The 23142-nt window shown below is 34.4% G+C and overlaps 2 protein-coding genes across 13 annotated transcripts in view; one reads left to right on the forward strand and one right to left on the reverse strand.

Annotated features, from left to right (window-relative positions):
• LOC111047356 (synaptic vesicle glycoprotein 2B) overlaps positions 1–2882 on the forward strand; it is a 73239-nt gene extending 70357 nt beyond the window's left edge. For all 10 annotated transcript variants that reach the window (XM_022333091.2, XM_022333094.2, XM_022333092.2 and 7 more), the window contains 2 exons: positions 1425–1516; positions 2436–2882. In XM_022333091.2, coding sequence (XP_022188783.1) covers positions 1425–1480 — 56 coding nt within the window. In that variant the 3' untranslated portion in view covers positions 1481–1516; positions 2436–2882. The remainder of the gene's footprint in view (positions 1–1424; positions 1517–2435) is intronic.
• A 241-nt stretch (positions 2883–3123) lies between these two features.
• The window catches only part of LOC111047355, a 69355-nt gene continuing 49336 nt past the window's right edge, over positions 3124–23142 (reverse strand). For all 3 annotated transcript variants that reach the window (XM_039434617.1, XM_039434616.1, XM_039434618.1), the window contains exons 6-12: positions 17164–17330; positions 16639–16758; positions 15130–15575; positions 13914–14031; positions 11766–11993; positions 10236–10518; positions 3124–8917 (exon numbers count right to left, since the gene is read on the reverse strand). In XM_039434617.1, coding sequence (XP_039290551.1) covers positions 8742–8917; positions 10236–10518; positions 11766–11993; positions 13914–14031; positions 15130–15575; positions 16639–16758; positions 17164–17330 — 1538 coding nt within the window. In that variant the 3' untranslated portion in view covers positions 3124–8741. The remainder of the gene's footprint in view (positions 8918–10235; positions 10519–11765; positions 11994–13913; positions 14032–15129; positions 15576–16638; positions 16759–17163; positions 17331–23142) is intronic.

Here is a 23142-nt window from a genome sequence, read left to right on the forward strand (position 1 = left end):
TAATCAACGATCATGTTCCATTTCACTCAATATTTTGATATTTGAAAGAACTTGGAGTAGCATTGTCCAACTGGCATGTAATCCAAAGAGAGCTATAGTTACCAAAATGTGCTGAAAATAATTTCGGGATAACGTTTTGTAATTACTTTTCTATAGAATTACTTGTCATCATTGAAATGGAAATCTTCATGATTATTATTATTATTAGTCGCTCCCATTAGCATTAGAGCTCCCAAAGTGGAAGACGCTGAGTAAAATCATGATCATCGATTTTTATTAGACTTGGCGGTTTTCTTTTTCGCCCACCAGCTTTTCATTCTCTGAGAAAATGCAGCTTTTCTTTCTTCACTCCATCTTGTGCCAACTCTTGGTGCTTTTATCTCTGGAATAATTTCCCATTTGTTCACTTTTGTTCTGAAATTATTTCTATTTTTAATTTCATCATCAGTAATTCCTGCCAAAACTAGATCTTTCTTAACATTCCTAATCCATTCTCCTCCATAGGCAAGCGAAGCTACATATTTTACAATTTTTTTGTGATTCTATGGTCAGGGAGCCTCATGATATGACCATAGAATTTTAGACGTCTTTTTCTCATGTCTGTTACAATATTTGAATGTTGCTCAACTGTGCTATTTTTCTGTAATCTATAACCATTCTCAGTTAATCTCGGACCTAGAATTTTTCTAATTATTTTCCTTTCTTCTTTCTTCAAATTTTCTAGATCAGCTTTCCTGTTGAGATTTAGGGTCTCACTGGCATATAGCATTGATGGCTTTATTACTGTATTATAATGTCTAATTTTAGTGTGAAGAGACAAGCATTTTTTATTGTAAATGGATTGCACCAGCCCTAGGCCTTTACGAGCTTTCTTTATTCTATCCTGCTGTGATAATCTCTCCGAAATAACCTCTCCTAAATATTTAAAACCTGGAACCCTGTTGATTGTTCCATATTTAGTTTGTAGTCTGGTAACTTCTAGGTTTGTGGTTGTGAACAATGTTTTTTCTTCATGATTATTATATATATTATACTCATGAAATCACTATTCAACAGTAGGCGAATTTTTCTTGTAATAACACTACTAATTTTTACAAATTAAATGAAAATACAAAGACTATGAATACAAATTCATATTATTCTTATTCAATAATGATCAATCGAACAAGTTGAAATTAGAATAGCGGAGTTCAAGATTCAAAAACATTACTATGGAAGTGAAAAATCAAGTTTTTTTCTCTTGGAAATATCAATATCAAATTTTTCTCTTCTCTAATAGGACTTGTAACAAAAAAGAATTCTTTTATTAATATTACTACTGAATAATTGACGCTATTTTAGGACAATACGTTGGAATTCATAGATTAGATAATGATGCCTATGTAGAATGCCATTTTATTTATTGGATTTATGTTGTTTTACAGTAAGTGGAATCCTCTGCTTATTTTTACCGAAGACTGGCCAGGAGGAGCTGGACTGAAAGTCTGCCGATATCAGACTCTTGAGATAAAAAACGGTACGAGACTAATTATTATGAAAAGTTCTCTAATTGATTTATCATGTTTTTTTCGAGTGGGTTGCGAGATAAAAATTGTTTGATTCATTGATTCTTTAACTCAGCGTATCTCAAATTTGAGTGCAGTGTCTTTCGTTTTTTTGTAATCGTATTGTTAGTGAAGAATTTTTGAAATCATATTAGGCTATTACAGCTAGAGCAGAGTTTAGAATACAAATCGTTCATGATTTATTTAGCTGATTGGTATCCACATCGTAATCTATGATGCAACACAATGTAGCCGTTTGTAGGCTGAGATGAATAGACTCAATTCACCTCACACTACAATAAGGCAATGAGACATAAAAATGAGATATACTTTTATCCCATCAGCATTGGAATAAGAGAATAATTCAATACTTATGAAATAATTAATAGTATATTTCAAGTCAATAAGAATCCACTTACTACCGTGTACTTAAATGGATTTCACTTTTGAATGATTGTGTTTTCTGGTTACAAACCTCAACCTCTTTGGATAATTGGAAGAAACTTGATGTTATTTTTTTATTTTGTGATCAAATTCCAAATTTATAAGGCATGGCAAATTTATGTCAGAAATGTTTAGCCGATTTTTTTTAGGCTAATTATAATCATTATTATTTTTATTTAGTCTCGTTACAAAAGACTAAAATATAATAGATTCTTGTAATGCACATAATCGGGTTCATTTTCGAGTGAAAGCCCAAGTAAAACCAATTTCACATACACAGTATTAAAATCCTATTCATCCTCAAGTACCAAGGTTTACTTAATATGAGACTCAGTGCCTTGAAAACATACGATTCAACACAAAATATAGAATGTGAGGATTAACTATTTTATATGTTATTTTTATAAATACACATTCCAATTAATTATCAGCAAATATTTTTTACAGGCGAACCCCATTTTCACAAGATCTTTACAACAAATAATATGAAACATGGGAACTGGAAGATTGAGGAGTAGGGGAATAAATTGTTGATGCTTCCAAACTGTTTCTAACGCAGGGTCCAAGTTGACGATTTAATTGACAGGCGCAATGGGACCAAAAACGATGGTGTAAATGTTACAGAGGAGTGTTAGTGAACTGGACTGTAGATAGTATTAATTAGATGTAATGTTAAAAAACGAATTGCAGAGCACAACTAGGGTAGCATAGGATGCAGATTGTTTTGTAAATTATTCTATTGTAACATTAGGAGTTGAAAGTGCTGTTGAGTATTGTAAAGAATAATGCAATAATAATGACACCTACACATTAATGTAAATAAGTGTAATTATTGTGTATTGTACATTATATATTAAACAGTTATGATAATAAAGTAATGCATTCTTGGTCCTAGTCTGTTTTTCATTCAATTATAGTGAGTAATGAAACATGTAACACTAATGGTACTTGAAAGGACCCAACAATAATTTCAAACATAGAAGTCACCTTTGGTTGCCTTGTCCAATTCTAGCTTTATTTAGAGTTTCTATTATTAAATCTACAACTCAATTCTTATTGGTACCTACTCCTATTATCAAATATATGAAAGTTGATAAAAGATGGAAGGAGGAAAGAGCAATGAAAACTGAATGGATTTGGTAGCCAATTGTTTTAATTAACGGTGGCATTAACAAGAACTGTTTGTTTATTATAATTGAAATTCGTAAACTTAGCTACTTGCTAAATGGAAGATGTCAAAACTCCTAGAAAAAATACAAGAAACGAGTTTTATGACGCAGAACACTTGAACAATACTACAGTAAAAATAGAAAACTCGATATAATCTACACTCACATAACTTCTTATGGTAATTGATCACAGGAAATAATTAATATAGTATATATTATATACATGGTCAAAAAGTAAAAAAAGTATGTCTGTCTAGAACACTCTAGAATAATCAACCTCCTACACATACACTTACACACAATTCATATTTGTATAATCTCAAGGTAGATATAATCAAATGAAGGAACTAATGAAACTTTGGTTATTTCTAGTAGGGAATAATTTACTATAATATTATATAGACTACTAGAATATGAATAATATTTCCAGACAGGAGTAAGCACTTTATAAAAGTTATTATATATATCTACCAAATACCAAAGTTCAACAGGTAAAGTTAATCTATTCATTTGTCGAAGTTTATCACTATGTTAAATCTATATAAACTCTTCTTTCAGACTTGTACTATGAATTAAACTTACAAATTAACAGCTCAAAGTCAGTTCGTTTTTGGTCTCGTTTATTTTATTTGTTTATAGGGGCAGGTTCTGTGGGATAGTTTCAATTGTATGATAATAGATGCACACCGAATGAGACAGGCCACCTTCATAATATAATTAAACATTTCTGTCAGATATTCTCACTTTCTTTCAATTCATTATTATTAATACACGCAAAAATGATAAGCAATTATTTATTGAAATTTAATAGATATTATATTAATAATTTTTTATTTGAATATAACAAATAATCGATTAAAGGATGTTGGCTAATTATCATGGTACTTACAGTTTAATTTGGAATATTAAAACTGGCCAAAATTTGAAAAAATGTTTCAAAACACAATCGACTTAGTAATATTCAATATATTACATTGAATTAGTAATACCAACGATTAAATTTATTTAATACTCAGAGTAGCTTATGACAGAAATGTTTTGTCTCATCCGATGTGCGAAAGGTGTAAAGCTCAAAGCACACAGGAGGCAGACCGCAGCGCGCCTCTGGTAGGAAACATAGCATCTATGTAATTTAGAATGCGCACACCGGAAACGCCGGCCTCTGTTTGAGAAGGGCGCGGCTCGTGCACGGCTCATGCACAGCGCGCCTCCTGTGTTCTCTAAGCTTAACAAGAAAATGAAACTGACTGCATATGACTAGGATTAACAATATAACACACTAATCAAGGTGTTTTGGAAGAAGAACGTGATAATGTATAACAATTCATGACAACTAATAATGTTTCTCTGAATGGATTTTATCTTGTAAGATCAATTTCAAAAGATCGTTTTGTTTCATCGAAGTTACTTGTAATTAATAAGCCGTGTCGGCACTGAAAAATTTTTCGACAAGGCCTACATGTTTGTTGAAACAGTTTGGGTAAATTTTATTATGTTTGACAAACAATGATTGCCCGTGGCCAGTGTGGACACGTCACCAAACAAAATATTTGTAAGTGGGGAGAAAAGGGTTTTATGTTTTACAGCAAACACTGAAAATGTTTGGAAAAACAGTAATTTCTTGTTTACAAACAATGATTGTCCAAACTTTTTAAAATGATTGTCCCTGAGCCCCTCAACAAACATGTTTGCCGTACATTCATGTCGAACATTTGTTCAGTGAGGACACGGCTATATACAAACCATTCAATTTTTTTTTTCAAGTTCTTAGAAATTTAAGTAAGTTCTTGTATTCAATTATTAAAAAAATCTCAAAGTGAAAGAATAAAAATGAAACTGATCTAACAAGAAATATTTTCATTGAAACGTCGAAGATGTGAAAACTATAAGGAGAAAGTGATTTGCTGAGAAATGAAGTTTCTCTACAAAGAGAAAGTACTCAAGCATAAACTTTAACATTTTATTGCTTTTTTAATAGTTAACTAGTATTTTTATAACTATATTTTGAGCATTCAATACTGTAAGCCTACAATTCCTTCATGACTCACTCAATATTTAGTCACACTAAAACAATAACCAATTATTATCAATTCATATAGAATGAATGAACAGTAATAAGTGTCGTGTGTATAATTTTTGCTTATTCCATGTGAGAATTGTTATTAATTCCAGTAATTCTTTCTATCACGTCACAGTTATTTCGTACAGAGCTTAAATTAATAGCTGCCTTTATTGTCAAGTACAAAAAGCTGGCCTGGAAAACCAAGGTTCAGGATTCTAATGTTTTGAGAAATGATATTTCATTAGAAACATATAGTCAGGTAGCCCAGATAGATATTTAAAATTAGTTATCACTAAAAGGGAAGTAATTAAGGTACCTGTAATAATGAGAGAATTATAATACAAAGAAAACATACTCCAAGCTTTCTGTTCGATTATACTGTACGTTTCAATATATGTTTCGTAACAATACCGGTAATGTTAATTTGAAGATCTTGCTTGATCTCAAGAGCTAAATCAAGTGATCTTCAATTAAAGTGTTATCAGGAGAAAAATCCTCTACAGGAACCTCTTCATTAATAGATGAATACCATTGTTCATTGGCCAAAAATTAAATTGAATTTTATTTTAATCATATCAGTTCTCTTTATTCAATTCGATACCATCGCAATTCGCTGCAAAAACTATATTATTTTAATAGCTATCCTAGTCAATAATCGAATGATTCAATAGATTGTTCAAAATTTTATCGAGCAAATTTTATTTATTGATCAAGTTCTATTAATAAGACTCAAATGATAATTAAGTTGAGTTGCAGGAATTTAGAGTATTTTAAAATTTTCAATTGTATTAGTTGAACTTGCTATTGAAACTACAATTTCTATTTTAAAATTGTGGAGCGAACTAGATTATTAATATTGAATATATGTTATTGTTTTTGTAGAATTATTTTGACTAAGATAATGTTGATCAATTATTTGAACTCCCTATGAATGATGAGTTTAGAATTTGATACTATAAAATGTTAGATTTTCCTACATATTCCACTAGTTTTCAATATAATAATATAGGCTACTTATCACTAACTAATAATATTAAATCGGTTTATCATCACTATAATCTACTAAAAGGCAAATTGAGAACCGTTTATTGGATTTAGACAATCCCATATTCAGATTTAATACTGTATATAATTGAAAACTTTACAAATATATATTTCTAAAATAATATTCTATTTTGCTGTTATTAACATAAGATGATCCGAAAATATGGTACGATTTCCAGCAACATTTGGGGATTGAATAATTAATAGTTGCCGTACAAATGAAATAATCAAGGTGGAAACTAAAATCAATTTCAAAGTAATATCAAGGTCTATAAAAACCTTGTAAGACCTTGGTTATTTTATATATTTAGATAACAAAATCAATATATAAAAAATATTCAACGATTGAGAATTAATCTTGAATATTAGCTGAATATGGGCCTGACTAACTATATAAATAGAATTATTGCAATATTGCTAATTTATTTGTAAGTTTTGTAAGTTAATTATTAGAGAACTACATTATTATATTTTCTTAGTTAATAATCTCATATCAGTACCATAAAAATGCAAATTATTTGCGTCAAAAACTCATACGATTGGATAAACTGCTCACAGATGGAAATGAACTAATACAAGATCGATTCATTCACATATAACAAAAGGCACAACTGATGAGTCATTCTATTCTGGGAGCTAAAATATTACCAGAGACGTTTTCTACTCCCTAAAGTCCAATGCATATTCTTTAAACTTTCTATTAAAGGCTTTCAATGTATAAATTAATATTCAACTAATTACAGTATACATCTATTTTTGTATACTTTGCAATACTGTAATATGAAACAATGAAGATTTCAACAAAAATCAATTGAAATGCAATTGTCACGAAAACAATGAACAAGGAAAAATATGTTTTATTAAAATCCGCAGAATCTTTGTAACTCATATAAAGTAATGTAAAAATGGAAACGCTTCTACTCCGTACAACCTACCGACAATACCTATGAATATTATATTTATATCATAGTCAATGAACTCGAGTAAATATTATCAATATAGTCAATGAATTAAATATTTAAAGAACACTTTGATTTGAATATAAAAGACCAGTGTATCGAGCCAACTTGAAATTTTAGGTCCGAAAACAAAGGGGGAAATAAAAACATTGAGGGGAATATTGCAATATTAAGTAGTTTTATGTCTGAGTGGCATCCAAATTATGTTATATCCATGGTATTATTAGTGGCATCCATTAGTGGCATATCTGGCATCCGAATTTCAGTGAAATCGCCTTATGTCCATTAACATTTCACATCTCTATGAGCATTTCCAAAATACGTCTTCTACCTGACTTCAGAAAGTCTTTTATTTGTTAGTGTAGTGGTACATTTATTCATTTTTTACTAGTATTTTACTTGTGTTTGGGTAATGAGGTGAGATAAATCCAACATCCATGGCACGTCGCGATTCGATCTCATGACCAGGCAGCACTTGCCTTTTACCGTTCACTTTCAATGCTCACTATATCTTCGTAATGAATCTGAGGGAGCATAAGTCACAATGCATTCGCGCAAAATCAAGTTAATTTTCATCTCTGGATCATCTCTGTTGCATCGTTTTAAATGAAATTGAGAGAGCGGAAGGACGGACACTGAGTCACACAAAATATTACTGTATCTTCAAGATGGAACTGGGAGCCAAAATCCAAGATGGCGCTGAGTCACTGGAAAAATCATGCTACCATTATAGCAATTTCAAAGGCAAGAAACTTCGTTGTCTTGAATTTCTGATCTCATCTTGAAGATCCAGTAAGCATTTCTGAAAATCAGTGACCCTTTCTCTTTTTTATATTTAGGGTAGTGTTAAGGTAAAGGTCATGCGTCATTTGTAGGCGAACAAATAATTTAAAATCAAATCATTTTTCTCACTAGTGAAAACATCCTAGTGAACGTCATTCAAATAATATTTTATCAAGATTATAACAATTACATCCACTTGGAAGCGAATTCAAATAAACTTCTACATAAAATTAACATTGAAAACTGACCAATGAGCAGGACAGAAATCGCCTTCAAGTTACTAAGCATAAAACAAACCAATTACCCTACCTTAGTAGAAATGATGGCATGAAAATGGAATAACAAATCACTTTGAGAGAGTGATGAAATAAAACTAGGTGATAAAATATTTTTAAAGAAGCAACTTAAAATTATTGTACATTACTTGGAACATAATAATATAATTATTGTTTTGTAAATATACAAATAAACTATAGAGAGAAATTGTCAATACTAGTAGTTGGCTCGATAGCACTGGCTTCCTCCAATATATTCCTACTAATATTATTTCTCACTAGCCAATATAACTTACCACGATGTCTGTTCAACAATACTAATTATTTAATAGAGCATATTTTTACTAGTAGATTGTCCTGTCTATGTAATGGCTTAATCTAATTAACAATCCCTCGCATGCAGAGAAATCATACTGTCATAATGATCTATTTAGGTACTAGAAATGTTTTAAAATAGAAACTTAAACGTGATTGGCTATCCGCTCGGTCTCCTTGTCTGATGGTTGGCTGCCCTGCCGCCACCGACGGAACTTCTCAACGATTGGCAGTACTACCAACAGTGCGCCCGACAATGCGATAAATATCCCCGCCAGGTAGAACGACAGGTTGTAGCTTCCAGTGATGTCGTACAGCCAGCCTAACACAAACAATAACCGAGATTATAGTTGAAGAACTTGGAAAGTTTGACTATACTGCTGTAGAGAGATTCACTTCAAAATGTCATCATTGGTTAAATAATAGGAAGCGTTGGTGAAATTTATAAGGGATGAAAATAGTTTGATGGATCTCATCATAAAGGATATAATCATTCACATTGAAGGCATTAAATTCTGATAATATGAGAAGAGGTGTTCTGATATTACTTCATAATAGAATATATTTGCATCACTTATAGTGGTATTAACAACATCAATTTCTTATTTTTTATTGGCATGATATTCGTTAAATACCGTAATTGAATGGACGAGGTCGAACGGTACAATATTTCAAGCTTGGCTGGGAATAGAAGGGTTTGGATATTGATGATTTGAAATTAGTTTATAAAATATTACATATAGTACGGTAGCCTATTACATTACATCAATATGAGTTCTAGACACCTAGAACAACTTTCGATTAATAGAACCTGTTTTCAACTCGAAACAAAATAGGAAACGTTAGGTCACTAACTATGTCATGCCGATAACACGAAGTTTTATGTTATTGCAATTGGCAATTGTAATATATACAAAGACTAGATCTATTGCATGAAAAATATCCTAAAACGGTCCCTAGACATTCAAAATTATTGTAGAATGTCAGTACCTGATTATATCAAACCATCAGGCCACATAACTTGAATAAACACGTCATAGACATTGTGGCCTGTTATAAGTAGGTATTATTTTGTACAATAACATTGACCGTTTAGTTTGACCTAGAGGCCCAATTCCCACTGAACGGCCAGCGTCTTTTCTGGAGCAACTTATAGGAACTGACATTGGGTATTGCGGCAGAACATCCTTACAGGATCTTTCTGTTAAAAAAGACACGAGCATAATAATAATAATAGGAACATAGGTTTACATGTGGAACACGGGAATGGCGTGGAAGTGACAAAAGTCCGCGCCACATCCGCGTCATGAGTCCGTTTTGTGTGACTTTGGCCTGAGAGTAAGTTAGGTACTTGTGTGCATGTGTTGGAACGAGTTAGCAGTAACCTGGAAAGCAATCATTTAAGGCTGAAAGGATAGCATCAACATTATTCAATGCATTTGACAGCTACCTTATTATTATTATTAATAAGTAAAATAATTATTGGGATAAGTTACTTGTTCAGTAACTTAGCAGAATGTGTTAAAACGAGTTGGGAGTAAGGTTATCATTTTAGGGTACCATTGAGGCTGAAAGGCTAACATTGATATTATTTAACGCATTTGATAGGTAGCTTATTGATGATTTGAATGGGAATATACCTGCTAGCGGAGGGCCAACGAGGTTGGCGACGCCCTGCACAAGTAGCAGGAGGCCGTAGGCGTTGGTGAACTTCTCGAGCGTGATGAGTTCGACGAGTATGATGGAGGTGAGAGAGTAGTTGGCGGCGATGAAGAGGCCGAAGCCACCCGACACCACGCCCAGCAGGCTGAAGCTGCGCAGCAGGGGGACCAGTGCCACGAACACGCCGCAGAGTGCCATCGAGATTGCGTACACAATGCCAGGGTTCACCCATGGCTTGTCGCCGGCCCATCCTAGCACTATCTGCAAACACACAACCAACATTACAATGTAATATCGGGGCACCGAGCAAAAGCAGTACAAAAGCATATAAGTATTAAAGCATAGTTGATATTTATTTCCTTATTGATAAACAGAACACAATTCTCTAAAATGATCGTATTTATATTTTACAGCTGGCTATACGTCAGCTTATGAATTTCGGGGATGCAATATTTTGATTTTCCACAGAATCACTTGCTCACTTTTTACTATCCATAGACGACGAGTATCAGCTGTTTCAGCCAAGGATGAATTATCCTTTTAATGTCGTTCAGCGAGTTTTCCCAAGGATGAGACCTATAGTGCAATCGAATTTTTATATCATAAACCTACTATGTTCCAAATTTCGTGAGAATCGTTAGAGCCGTTTTCGAGATCCGTTGAACATAAATAACCAGATAACCATATATAAAAATATCCTATTATATTAAGCAAGCAATTCTGTATATCTGTTTATATTTTCATATCTGGTTATTTTTATATGTTTATATCTGGTTATTTATGTTCAACGGATCTCGTAAACGGCTCTAACGATTTTCACGTCTCATCCTTGGGAAAACTCGCTGAACGACTTTAAAAGGGTAATTCATCCTTGGCTGAAACAGCTGGGACTTTCGTCGTCTGTGGATGGTAAAAAGTGAGCAAGTGATTCTGTGGGAAATGAAAATATCGCATCCCCGAAATTCATAAGCTGACGTATAGCCAACTGTAAAATATAAACACGATCATTTTAGAGAGTTGTGTTCTGTTTATCAACAAATAAAAATAACGAGCGAAGCTCGGTGCCTCGATATTAGAAATATAAACAGATATACAGAAATTGCTCGCTTAATAGGATAAATAGTCCAAAAAGTAGGTTATGTTCCATACACTTGAATTCAGGTCCAATGTTCAGTCCAAAATTTGAAAACAGAAAAGTTTGAATTTAGATTTCTTACAAACCAAATTGAATAACAAAATAACACTCACTAATCACCTAAAACTGTAAAATAATGATTAACTTTGAAAATGTTTAAATAATCGTACTTTAATTTATAATGATATAGGTACTATGTTTGCAACAATATTTGTTAATATAAATAAAAAATAATGGATCTTGAATAAAATCATATCGTTGGTCATGTCAACTAATCAGATACTTTGATCAAGTCGATAAAAATTTACATCAGAAAGCAGTCCAAATAAATAAGAATAATCGTCATGAATTAAACTGTAGTTATTAATGTTACCTCGCCGAGCATGTTGAGAATGCCGATAATACTGATAAGATAGGAGCCATCAGTCTCAGTGAAGCCGAGCTCGAGGGCGTTGTCGGCCAGATAGACGTAGGGCACGTCGTACCACGTGTACAGCAGGAAGTTGGAGATGGCGAACAGCAGGAAGCGCACGTTGGCAAAGTGCGACAGGTTCAGCATGTCCGTCAGCAGGAACCACAGTTCCCACAGTCCCGCGTACCACTGAACAAAGTCCACAAACAATATTAATCTATTGTAACATAAACTGAGAATATTTCACTCATAAATAATACCACTTACAATAATTATAATAACACACCACAACTCAAGAGTCAACATTTTTCTGAGTCAGCTCAACTGTTTTGTATTGTGTTCAAGTGAAATATTCCACTTCTAGATAATGCCACGGCTCCTAACTTTAAATTCAAAATTTAATATTGTTCTTAGTCAGCTCAACTGACTTGTATTGTGTTCAAGTGTTATAAAATGTTACACTTTTGGATTTAATCAAATGTATAGTGTTTCTAGAAAGATTTTTCAAAGTAAAATACAAGAAAGTGGTTCCATATTTTCTATATAGAGGAAAGTGTTGTGCTGTATGGTGAGGTGGAACAGACCTATAACATATAAAGGTGCGTACAGACTTTCGCTCTGCTCCGCAACCGAACAGTGGTTCGACCGGGGAACGCGAGAAGATCTAACATCTTCCGTAACGTTCATGATGGGTGCGTGGGAGGAGTGACTGTGGTTCGATCGTGGTACGAGGGCGGTACGAGGGAGGAGCGTGCTCGGTGCGGGTTGGAAGCGCGAATATGTGTACGCAGCTAGAGAAATCGCATTGATATACAGCACCAAAGACTGACAAAATCTCTTAATAGTTTTGAGATCACAGGACAAAAACTGTTCAACAAACTGCCTTCCCATTTACATAATGTGCACAAAAGATATTTAAACAAAAGATAGTTGGCTAGTATTAAATCCGTTTTATAAATTGACTGAATTTGATGAGTGCCTAGTAAATATATGTTAGTAAATAATTAGTACCTGTCTATAAGTGTTGGTTAGTCTGATTATCTTGTTATCTAAATTCAACTTCTCTTCATCACTCAACTGTGATACTATAGTAGAAACGTCCAAATGTATTTATTGTTGTTGTTATTCTATTTGTTAATATTAAACATCATTACATGAGAATTGTATATACTACTGTAGAAGTGTGTTATGTTATATATTGACGTTGTCTATTCTGTAAAGGCTTTTCGACAATAAAATTTTATTTATTTATATCTCTCACCAAGTAACAATAACAATAGGCTAGAATATTTTAGAGATATCTAAAGATATTCCAAAGTGATCAATTATGAATATGTAGTTACAAGAATAGAAACAAATTTTTCAAACTCAGAAAAATTCTATTTCAATTAGCCATGCTGCAAGTATGATATTATTTAATTGCAAGAAATAATGTTGTATTTTTTGTGTTAAAATGAAAAGAAATAGGAAATGTAAATTTCTTGAAATCTACCAAAATTACTGGTTGTCCCAACTACTGCTATAGCAGCCCCCATGCAATCAATCCCAAAAACCAGGTTCATGCTCCAAATTTAAGATTAATATAACTAGTTGGTATAGACATAAAAATGAGTATGGTAGATTATTGAATACAATAAATTATGGATATTGAACTTATATTAATCATAATAGATGTGGATTATACAATTGTAATCAGCGAAACATTGGTAGCTATTCTGTATTGTGTTGTATTGGTTAGCAAAATTGAATTCTGTCTTGTTGAATAGAATTTGACAACCGGTAAGGTTAGGTTCAAAACAACACACGCACAAATCTCAATGGAAATCACTGCATTCATTATTAATTGGAACCACAAGAGCAGAGTCGGAGAAAACTGAAAGCAGACTGGCGAAAAACTGAAAGCATAGTCAAAGAGAACTAAGAGCTATCTAAAGAAAAACTGAGAGCGGGCTGGAGGAAAACTAAAAGTCAAGACAGGTGCGCAACCGTAAGGTTGAGACCCACCTTAGAGCCGCTTTCATATGTATAGGCGAAGTTAAGATAAGTTGCCCAGTGTTTGAATGTGAAGGCCACACTAAGGTAAGAGCGTATTTGAGTCATCCAACTTACTTCAGCCTTCTCCTTGGCTATCGTCGTCATGGAGTTTCTGTAAATGTCGGGGCAAGACGACGCCCTCAGTCGGTACCTGTTGATGTTCAGCATCGCGTTGCGGTATGTCAGTGAATGCCTGAAAAACGAAACACAATATAGCAAAATAATTTCTATACAATAGCAAATCAATTACTACAAAGCACAATCAATCAAATCAATTCTAACTAATAATGTGTTCTCAACTATACTCAAATTATCCAGTGTAATACCACTTCATAAAAAAGGACCAACAAATTGCCCTTCTATATAACGTCCCATTTATTCTTATAGAGTTAATTCCAGTTTAGTTTTTATATTATCAGATATTAGAATCATTAATAAAAATCCAGTTTTCAAATTACTCAAGAAAACAACAAATAATTAGTAAAGCACAATTTGTAAAGGGTAGGTCTAATATATCTGCAATGAATATTCTTGATTAGAAAACTGCTTAATGCTTTTGGAGCGGATCATTTTGTTGAGGCCACCTTTTGTGACCTCAGTAAGGCTTTCGATTGTTCTGAACACACAATCCTGAATAATAAATTTAGTCTATATGGTATGAGCAAAAAAAGCCTCATGTTAATTGAGTCACATTTATTCAACCGTGAACAAATAGTCTTTGTGGCTCAAAAAATATCTAAGTTGGAAATAAACAAGTTTGGTGTGCCGCAGGGTTCTATCTCGAGTCCCCTGCTATTCACCTTGATGATAAACGACCTCCCATTATGTGACATATCAATCTATGCTTTATGCAGATCAAATTCAAAATTAAAATTCCACTTCCACTCCAATTCAAACTCCAGATGATACCACTTTTTGAACACTGATTCAGATTTTCATTAACTTGTTTGTACTGTGGAACATATATTAAACCAATCCAGTATTTTATTTACTATTTATTATTTTACAAAGGCGACTTTCTAGAAGTATTTTAAGCCTAGGTGATGATGATGGGATGAATGATAATACAATGAAGGTGGAGTTATGAATGAATAAAAATGATATGTTCCACTATCCACTTGAATTGATTTGAGTCCACTTTTCAGTCCAGAAATAAATAAACTAGAGATTTTGATTTTGATTTGATTAAAAGTATGTTTCAGGGACAATGGTTTTCTTTTGAATAACAATGAGACTCAACAAATGATTTTTAGCTTGATAGATGATAATTAGTAAAATTTTTGGCACTGACCTGTGCATACGCAGATCCTTGAGGTAAGCGGCGGTCGGCAGCTGCTTTGTACTCTTGTGATGTTTCTTGAGCATCCAGAGCTGGTTGGTGTAGTGCTGCGACTGCGAGGTGGGTGCCTCGTCGAACACGCTCGACCCATCCTCGTGACGGCTCGCTCCCTCTCTGTCGCCTCGCTGCCTGTTGCCTGACCCCACTTCTTCAGCGTCACCTGCTTTGTCCGGTGACTGGTCTTCTGCGGAGGGACAGGTCACTTCCTCAGCGTCGCCTGCCTTGTCCGGCGACTGGTCCTCCGAGGAGGGACTGGTCACCTCAGCCTGAGTGGTCGACTCACCGCCCGATGAGAGCAGCTTCTCGGTGAGGGGCAGTGGGGGAGGGAGAGGGTGGTCTTTGTTCGACACCAGCCTTCCTAGCAGGTCGTTGCCGGTTCCGCAGTGACTGGGACTGCTCTGTTACACAAAACAATCCAAATTCAATTAAAATCTATTTGCCAATCATTTGTAATAATTTTTATGAATTGAATTAACCTTATTTCTCTAATTTTAAAATATTCTTTACAGTATCATCAACAGTCCTATGCCGTAAAACTAAACAATTTTTATAAATATGATTAACCTAATTTCTTTAATTTCAAAATATTCATTACAGTATCATGAACAGAATTACGTCCCATGTTGTAAGACTAAACAATTTATATAAATTTAATTAACCTAATTTCTTCAATTTTAAAATATTATTTATTACATTATCATCAACAGAATTACGTCCCGTGCTGCAAGACTATCTTATTTCTATTAATAATATTGTAGATAATTTTGTTCAAGAATGTCTCTATATTTTCTATTGTTAAGTGACAATACTATTGGTATAGTAAATTGTAATCTTTGATTAGAAAAAAATTCAATTTTAATTTTGAGAAAAATATGTTATTCAAAAGACTTATTTCAATAAGTTGTTGAAGTTAGAGCAAACATTTTTTGGTAAAACATGATAGATTTTCCCAAAATGTCTCAACAAACATATTTATCAAACACTGATAAAGTATGAAATAAGCTTTTGAAACAATGCACTTCTAAAGTTGCGTACATTAACTAACTTCGCCTAATGTAATTATGGATTTTTTTACTTCATCTACACAAAGGTTAAATGTTTGTCACAGAAATACTGTGGCTATTGAATAATATTTTATTATGTCTGAACAAACAATTTACCATCGTGTGTCTCATAATTTGAAAGCTTTGAATTTCTTGAGAAACATGCTTGTCACAGATGTTTATTAATTTATTTATTCATTTACAAACAATATAACTTTACAAGTGATATAAGTTTGATAACAACGGGCATGATAGCCCAAAACTATTTCCTGTCTAAATGAATTGTTATGTTTAAAATATATTTTTTGAGTGTGATCGCAGCTTTAGAAATGTTTTACTATCTTCTACTAATTTCAACTTGTAACTTATTCTGCATGAGTAGGAATGTATTAAAGACTGAATATTTATGTGTAGGTACCTGTAGGCCCTCCCTGAGCGCACCGCTATCGCTGAAGCTACGCGATGAGATGAGCAGCGATGGATAGTTGTGTAGAAGCAGTGCGTAGAGCTGCCGCTGCAAGGCCAGCTTCTCGAGCACCTAAATTATTGAAAATTGAAATTTATTCATAACACTCACAAATTAAGAACAAAAATGAATGAATTCAACAAATCAGTACAATAATTTTGAAAAAATAATAAACTAGATAATAAATAGATATATATAATAAATTGTATAAGTTTAATTTAGTTTTTGGATCTAATTTTTTCAAAGTAGCTCCTCAATATTTTACATCTTTTTAGTGCTTATTGAGTGCGATTAGGTTATTTCAAAATTTTATGTTTATAAGACAGGTGTTTATATCAAAAACTGGACAAGTGAGGGAAGCCTAACCTACTTTTTGAAGTGTGTCTTCGCCTAAATTTGGAAGAGAAAATAACTCAATGATTGCCTTAGTATCTAGCGATTTTCAGTGTTGTTTGGTACATAAATGAATGAAATTACCTCTAATGGTACTCGCTCGCCGTTGCGCACGAATGTGGGCAAGTGCACCAGCGATGAGCACATGCGCTGCGTTCCTCCCCCATCGCAGTCCTCGTCCTGGCCTTTGCCAGCACCGCCACCACCCAGCACAGCGTCGTCCGTCGTCGAGTCGGTTGGAGAGGCGAAACCTAGCAACGCAAACAGGAGGTCACTGGATGAGAAATAATAGAAAATACCAAGAGATATTTAATTGGAATCAAAATTGAAGAACAATTTCATAATTGAAAGAATAAGACGTTGATGTTGTCAATACCACTGTATTTATTCAAAAATTAATTCATATTACAGAACCAGGTTTCATGGTAACACCGAAAAAAATTGAATTTGAATAACACCTACCACATCTTCAGCTGTGAAGATGTGGTAGGTGTTGCCATGAAACCTGGTTCTGGAATATAAATTATTTTTTGTACAAATTAAAGTGGTATTAATAACATCAACGTCTTATTCTTTCAATTATGGAGAAATACCACAACATCTCTTATCATACAATCGAACTTATTTCAATCAATTAAAGGTTTCCTTCCAATTATTTCAATGATAGGCCTAGTGTTATGTTGTGTCGTGGTATTGCAACTCTGAACGCATACTAATATATTATCAACAGCAATTGGACAGTACGGTTATGGCTAGGGTACTGAAGACAATCAATCAGAGTACTCAAGACGTCTTTAATCAGCACTTAATCACGGTTAAACATTTCATAAAATGTTAGGTTCAATTCAGCCACAAAAAATAACTTTAAATTAGATTATTAAAAGCTCAATCCAATCTGTATAAGGAAATGCAATAAAATTTAAAGTTACCTTTCTGCATATTTATCTAGATCAGTGGTTCCCAATAAGTGGTCCGCGAAAGCTCTGGTATAGTGGTCCGCAAGGAGCCCGAGGGGAAAAATTGATGTTTCAAGTTTGATTAGTGTTTTAAAAATTATCTTCATTGGTCTATATTACAGTATAATTAATTCCCCTTCGAAAATGTTAGGATATACCAAACTCATCGTAAGTTCAAAATATGTTACCAATCAGTAAAAGAAGTGATATGTTCCAAATTTCCAATACATAAGTTAGGATTATAAAGGTTTTTTGGAATCTTACTAGCGGATTTGTACCACATGATCGAGCTAGCCAATCAAAAGCGTGGCAGCTAATGGTCATACTCTTTGATTATGGAGTTACTGTAGTATCAGCTATCGTCTAAACTTAATACTTGATGTCTTTGTCGAGGACTGGATTCTAGATAGACAGTGTCACAAACAAATACTGGTTGTTAGCTAGAAAAATGTTGGTAAGTTGGTTGGTATAGAAATTATACCAAGTATATAGTCTAGAAATTCTCTTAAGTTATAAAATGGATTCTTTTTCAGCCAATTCTTTACCACTAATTTAAAGCTTTTTTCTTGCAAATTTCTTATTGCTATGGGGAGTTTATTAAACATTACATGCCTCTGATACATATGACTCCTATGAGTTCTAGACAATCTTACATAGGGTGTGAGAAGGTCACCGTTTTGTCTGGTATTGTAATTATGGTTAGCCTATCACTATTTTGAAGATAATTTCCCAAATTGTTTCTCACCTGGATTAGATTGTAGTAAATATACAATGAAGTCACAGTCATTATACCAAATTTAATAAAACTCTCTACAGGAATCTCTTTGCTGCAGGTAAGCAATAATTCTGATTACTTTTTTCTGTAGTATTAACACCCTTCCTGCATTGCTGCTGTTCCCCCACAGCATAACTCCATAACTGATGAGTGAGTGGAACAGGCCAAAATAGGTCATCAGTAGTGTTTGAGTACCTACGCAATATTTTAACTTCCTTATAAGATAGACTACTCTTGAAATTTTCCTGCATACAAAATCCACTTGCTCTTTCCATGTTAACATATTGGTCTGGCCAGAGAATTCGAACTGTAGCGCCAAAATCCCAGACTGCAGTTCTGCCAATAGCAGGCTTGTTTGCGCCAGCGCAGATCGTCCTGCTGTTTTGACCTTGTCGAGTTAAAAAGCCCCAGTCAATCTTGTCTTGTCACCCCGTTGTTGTGCAAGATCAAATTTGTATTTTGTCATGTAATTTCGATCGGAAATTTCTTGTAAATAATTTTTTGAGTGTAGTGTGTGTGAATTATGAATATAACAGCGTAAATAGTGTTGAATTGAATTAATTTGAATCGGATTTGAATTTATAAAGAATCCAGTTTGAGCTTTGTTCGAAACACAGTGCATGGCTTGCAAGTTGAACGCGAAAATACAGCCCGGAAGCCAAACCTGTCTTATTCCCAGATTTCATCCCACCCTGAACCTGATCAAAACACCTAATAAAGGCTTCGAAGGGCAAGTAGACAAGATTGGATTGAATCTGGTGAGTTTTTGCTCTTTTTTTATTGTTCATTAATGCAGAGTTTAACTGTACAAATAACCTGGCTCAAATTGAAGATTAAATTTTGCCCCTTGTTTGTATTTGATTATTTGAATAGTAAATTACAGTCCTCTGGTAGCTCTAGCCTGAGCTTTGTTCAGAACATTTCTTGATCCTGCCAGGCCGTGATGAATTTAAATTTGTAATTTGTTGATTAATTCACACACATTGGATTTAAGCAGTTTCGTATTTGTCCAATGTTGGCATGTTGAGAATGGTCTGATCTATGCTCAACTTAAGTTTGTTGTAGCCTTGTTCTAGAGCAAGGTTTCTTGTCAATTTGTATTTGTCTGAAATTAAATTTATTTCAGTTAAAATTGTAATTTTCCTGAAACTAGGCGCATTGTGCTCTTTTTCTCAGGAATTTGTTTGTTTGTTGGAGTTTTGTATTGTCCATTTTTATTCATGTTAGTGAAGGTTAATCACCAGCATGAATTTGTTTGTTCAATTCAACAAGTTATCGTTTGTTTGTGAGTTGTTGGAAGAACATTATCTAATCATATAGTTTTGTCTTCAGCAATAACTTATCTTGTGAATTGATAATCAAAGTTTAACTTTGATAACTTACTAGTCGTGATTCTTCATTTCATCTAGTTTTTGAACTCATTCTTGTTGTATTGTCTGTTGTTTGTATTGTCGGGGCTGAATTGTTTTGTGTATGAGTTCAAGTTGGAGGAAAAATTCCTCCATCCACATCACTAACAGCTGTCGCCGAACGCAGACTGCTGACTTTGGAGAGACGACTAGAGTTTGACAGCAATACTCGTATTTCATATCATGAAATATTGATCGATTACCTACGTCAGGGTCACATGTCGTTTGTAGCAGATCAGACAGACCGAGGTGGTTACTAAATACCGCATCACGCCATCGTGAAAGCAAGCAGCACTACCACGCCCATCCGAATTGTATTTGATGCTGGTTCCAGAACATCATCGGGTTTGTAATTGAACCAGATTCTTCATGCTGGTCCCAAATTGCAGACTGACATTTTTGTTTTGTTAGTTAATTTTCGTTTGTTCCCAATCGCACTAAATGCCGACATTAAACAAATGTATCGACAGATATTAGTGGAGGATTCCTGCCGTCGTTATCAGCGTGTATTGTGGAGATTTTCGCCGGAGGATCCGATCGAAATTTATCAGCTCAATTGTGTTGTTTTTGGTGTTTCAAGCTCTCCATATTTGGCGCTTCGCACCGTCCACCAGCTTGTAGAGGAGGATGGAGATCGTTTTCCAGCAGCCAAGGTCACCAACCTAGTACTGATCTGTTTCAGTTTTCAGTCAAGAGTGGTGAGGTCGTCGCTACTAAGCGTTCTATTCTGTCAGTGATGGCTCGTATCTATGATCCACTTGGTCTCTTGTCACCGTTTACATTATTTCTAAAATGTCTTGTCCAGAAACTGTGGAAATTAGGAGTGGATTGGGACGAGAAGCCGCCTGAGTCTATCTGCACTCTTTAGGAGAATTGCCAAAAAGAGTTGCCTCTATTGTTGAAATTTGCTGTTCCACGTCACGTTGGTTTGTTTCAGGATTCTCACATCAGTTTGATTGGTTTTTGTGACGCATCATTGTCTGGTTATGGTGCAGTTATCTATGTGAAGTCGCAGAAGGAGAGCAAGGAGCCAAGAGTTGTATTATTGTGTTCAAAGTCCAAGGTAGCACCATCTAAAGTTGTTTCAATACCTCGTTTGGAGTTGTGTGCGGCACTCTTGTTGGCAGAACTCATGAATTCAGTAGTCACTATTATTAGTGAACGTTGTCATGTGTCTCGTATTGTCGCACTCTCTGATTCTACAGTCACCTTGTGTTGGATTCATGCTCCATCCGCGAAATGGCAAACTTTTGTTGGTAATCGCGTCGCAAAAATACAGGATTCTTGTATACAGGAGTGGATGCATGTTGCCGGAATTGAAAATCCCGCTGACTGTTTGTCTAGAGGTTTATCACCAGTTGAGCTTGTGAACTTTCCGTTGTGGCTCTCAGGTCCATCATGGATAGCAGAGGACGAATGCGATTGGCCCGTCCGAACTCAAATGGAAGAGATCGTGGATCCACCGGAGGCGAAAAAACCGTCAGTGTTGACAGTCACAAAATCTCCTGATTGTAACAGCAATGCAGTATATTCATTGATTGGTCGTTGTTCGGATTATGGTCGTCTTTTGAGAATTGTAATTCTTGTTCTCAAATTCTTACGAATCTTACCCCAATCAGAGGAATCAGATTTCGATGTTGCTGAGAGGTATCTATGTAAAGTGGTACAGAAGATACATTTTTCATCTGAATTTGTGCAATTAGAGAAGGGAGAGGATTGTTCTATGCGCCTACGTCGCCTGTCTCCATTCATTGATAAAGGTGTGATTCGCGTCGGCGGTCGTTTGTCTCATGCTGGACTTGAATTTGAGACTTGTCATCAGATGATCTTACCAAAATCCGACGCTTTCGTATCGATGTTAATTGATTATCATCACAAGAAGAATTGTCATGCTGGACCTTCGTTATTGTTGTCCTTGATCAGACAGGAATTCTGGATACTGTCTGCTCGCTCTATTATTCGTATTTGTGTCTTTAAGTGTAATCGTTGTTTCCGTGTTCGACCTAGTAATAATGCAATTATATCCACTCCCAACTCAATAGTTGTTGTGCTTGTTGCATTTTTTTTGTGTTGTTTTTTTGGTGTTGGTGTTTTGTTCTTTTTGGCATGTCTGGATTTTTTTCCTTTCTGTGGGTTTTTTCAGTTTTTGTAACTTGGCTGAAAAATAGTTTTTCAGAGGCGGGGGTCTGGCCAGAGAATTCGAACTGTAGCGCCAAAAATCCCAGACTGCAGTTCTGCCAATAGCAGGCTTGTTTGTGCCAGCGCAGATCATCCTGCTGTTTTGACCTTGTCGAGTTAAAAAGCCCCAGTCAATCTTGTCTTGTCACTTCGTTGTTGTGCAAGATCAAATTTGTATTTTGTCATGTAATTTCGATCGGAAATTTCTTGTAAATAATTGTTTGAGTGTAGTGTGTGTGAATTATGAATATAACAGCGTAAATAGTGTTGAATTGAATTAATTTGAATCGGATTTGAATTTATAAAGAATCCAGTTTGAGCTTTGTTCGAAACACAGTGCATGGCTTGCAAGTTGAACGCGAAAATACAGCCCGGAAGCCAAACCTGTCTAATTCCCAGATTTCATCCCACCCTGAACCTGATCAAAACACCTAATAAAGGCTTCGAAGGGCAAGTAGACAAGATTGTATTAAATCTGGTGAGTTTTTGCTCTTTTTTTATTGTTCATTAATGCAGAGTTTAACTGTACAAATAACCTGGCTCAAATTGAAGATTAAATTTTGCCCCTTGTTTGTATTTGATTATTTGAATAGTAAATTACAGTCCTCTGGTAGCTCTAGCCTGAGCTTTGTTCAGAACACTTATTATCTAAATATAAACCTAACAATTTGACTGATCTATTCTCACAAACATTGTTCGCCAATGAAAAATATATATTCTCAATCTTATCATTATTAATTGCTAA

The sequence above is a fragment of the Nilaparvata lugens genome, chromosome 8 (genome assembly GCF_014356525.2).
Source record: "Nilaparvata lugens isolate BPH chromosome 8, ASM1435652v1, whole genome shotgun sequence".
Taxonomy (NCBI): Eukaryota; Metazoa; Arthropoda; class Insecta; order Hemiptera; family Delphacidae; genus Nilaparvata; species Nilaparvata lugens.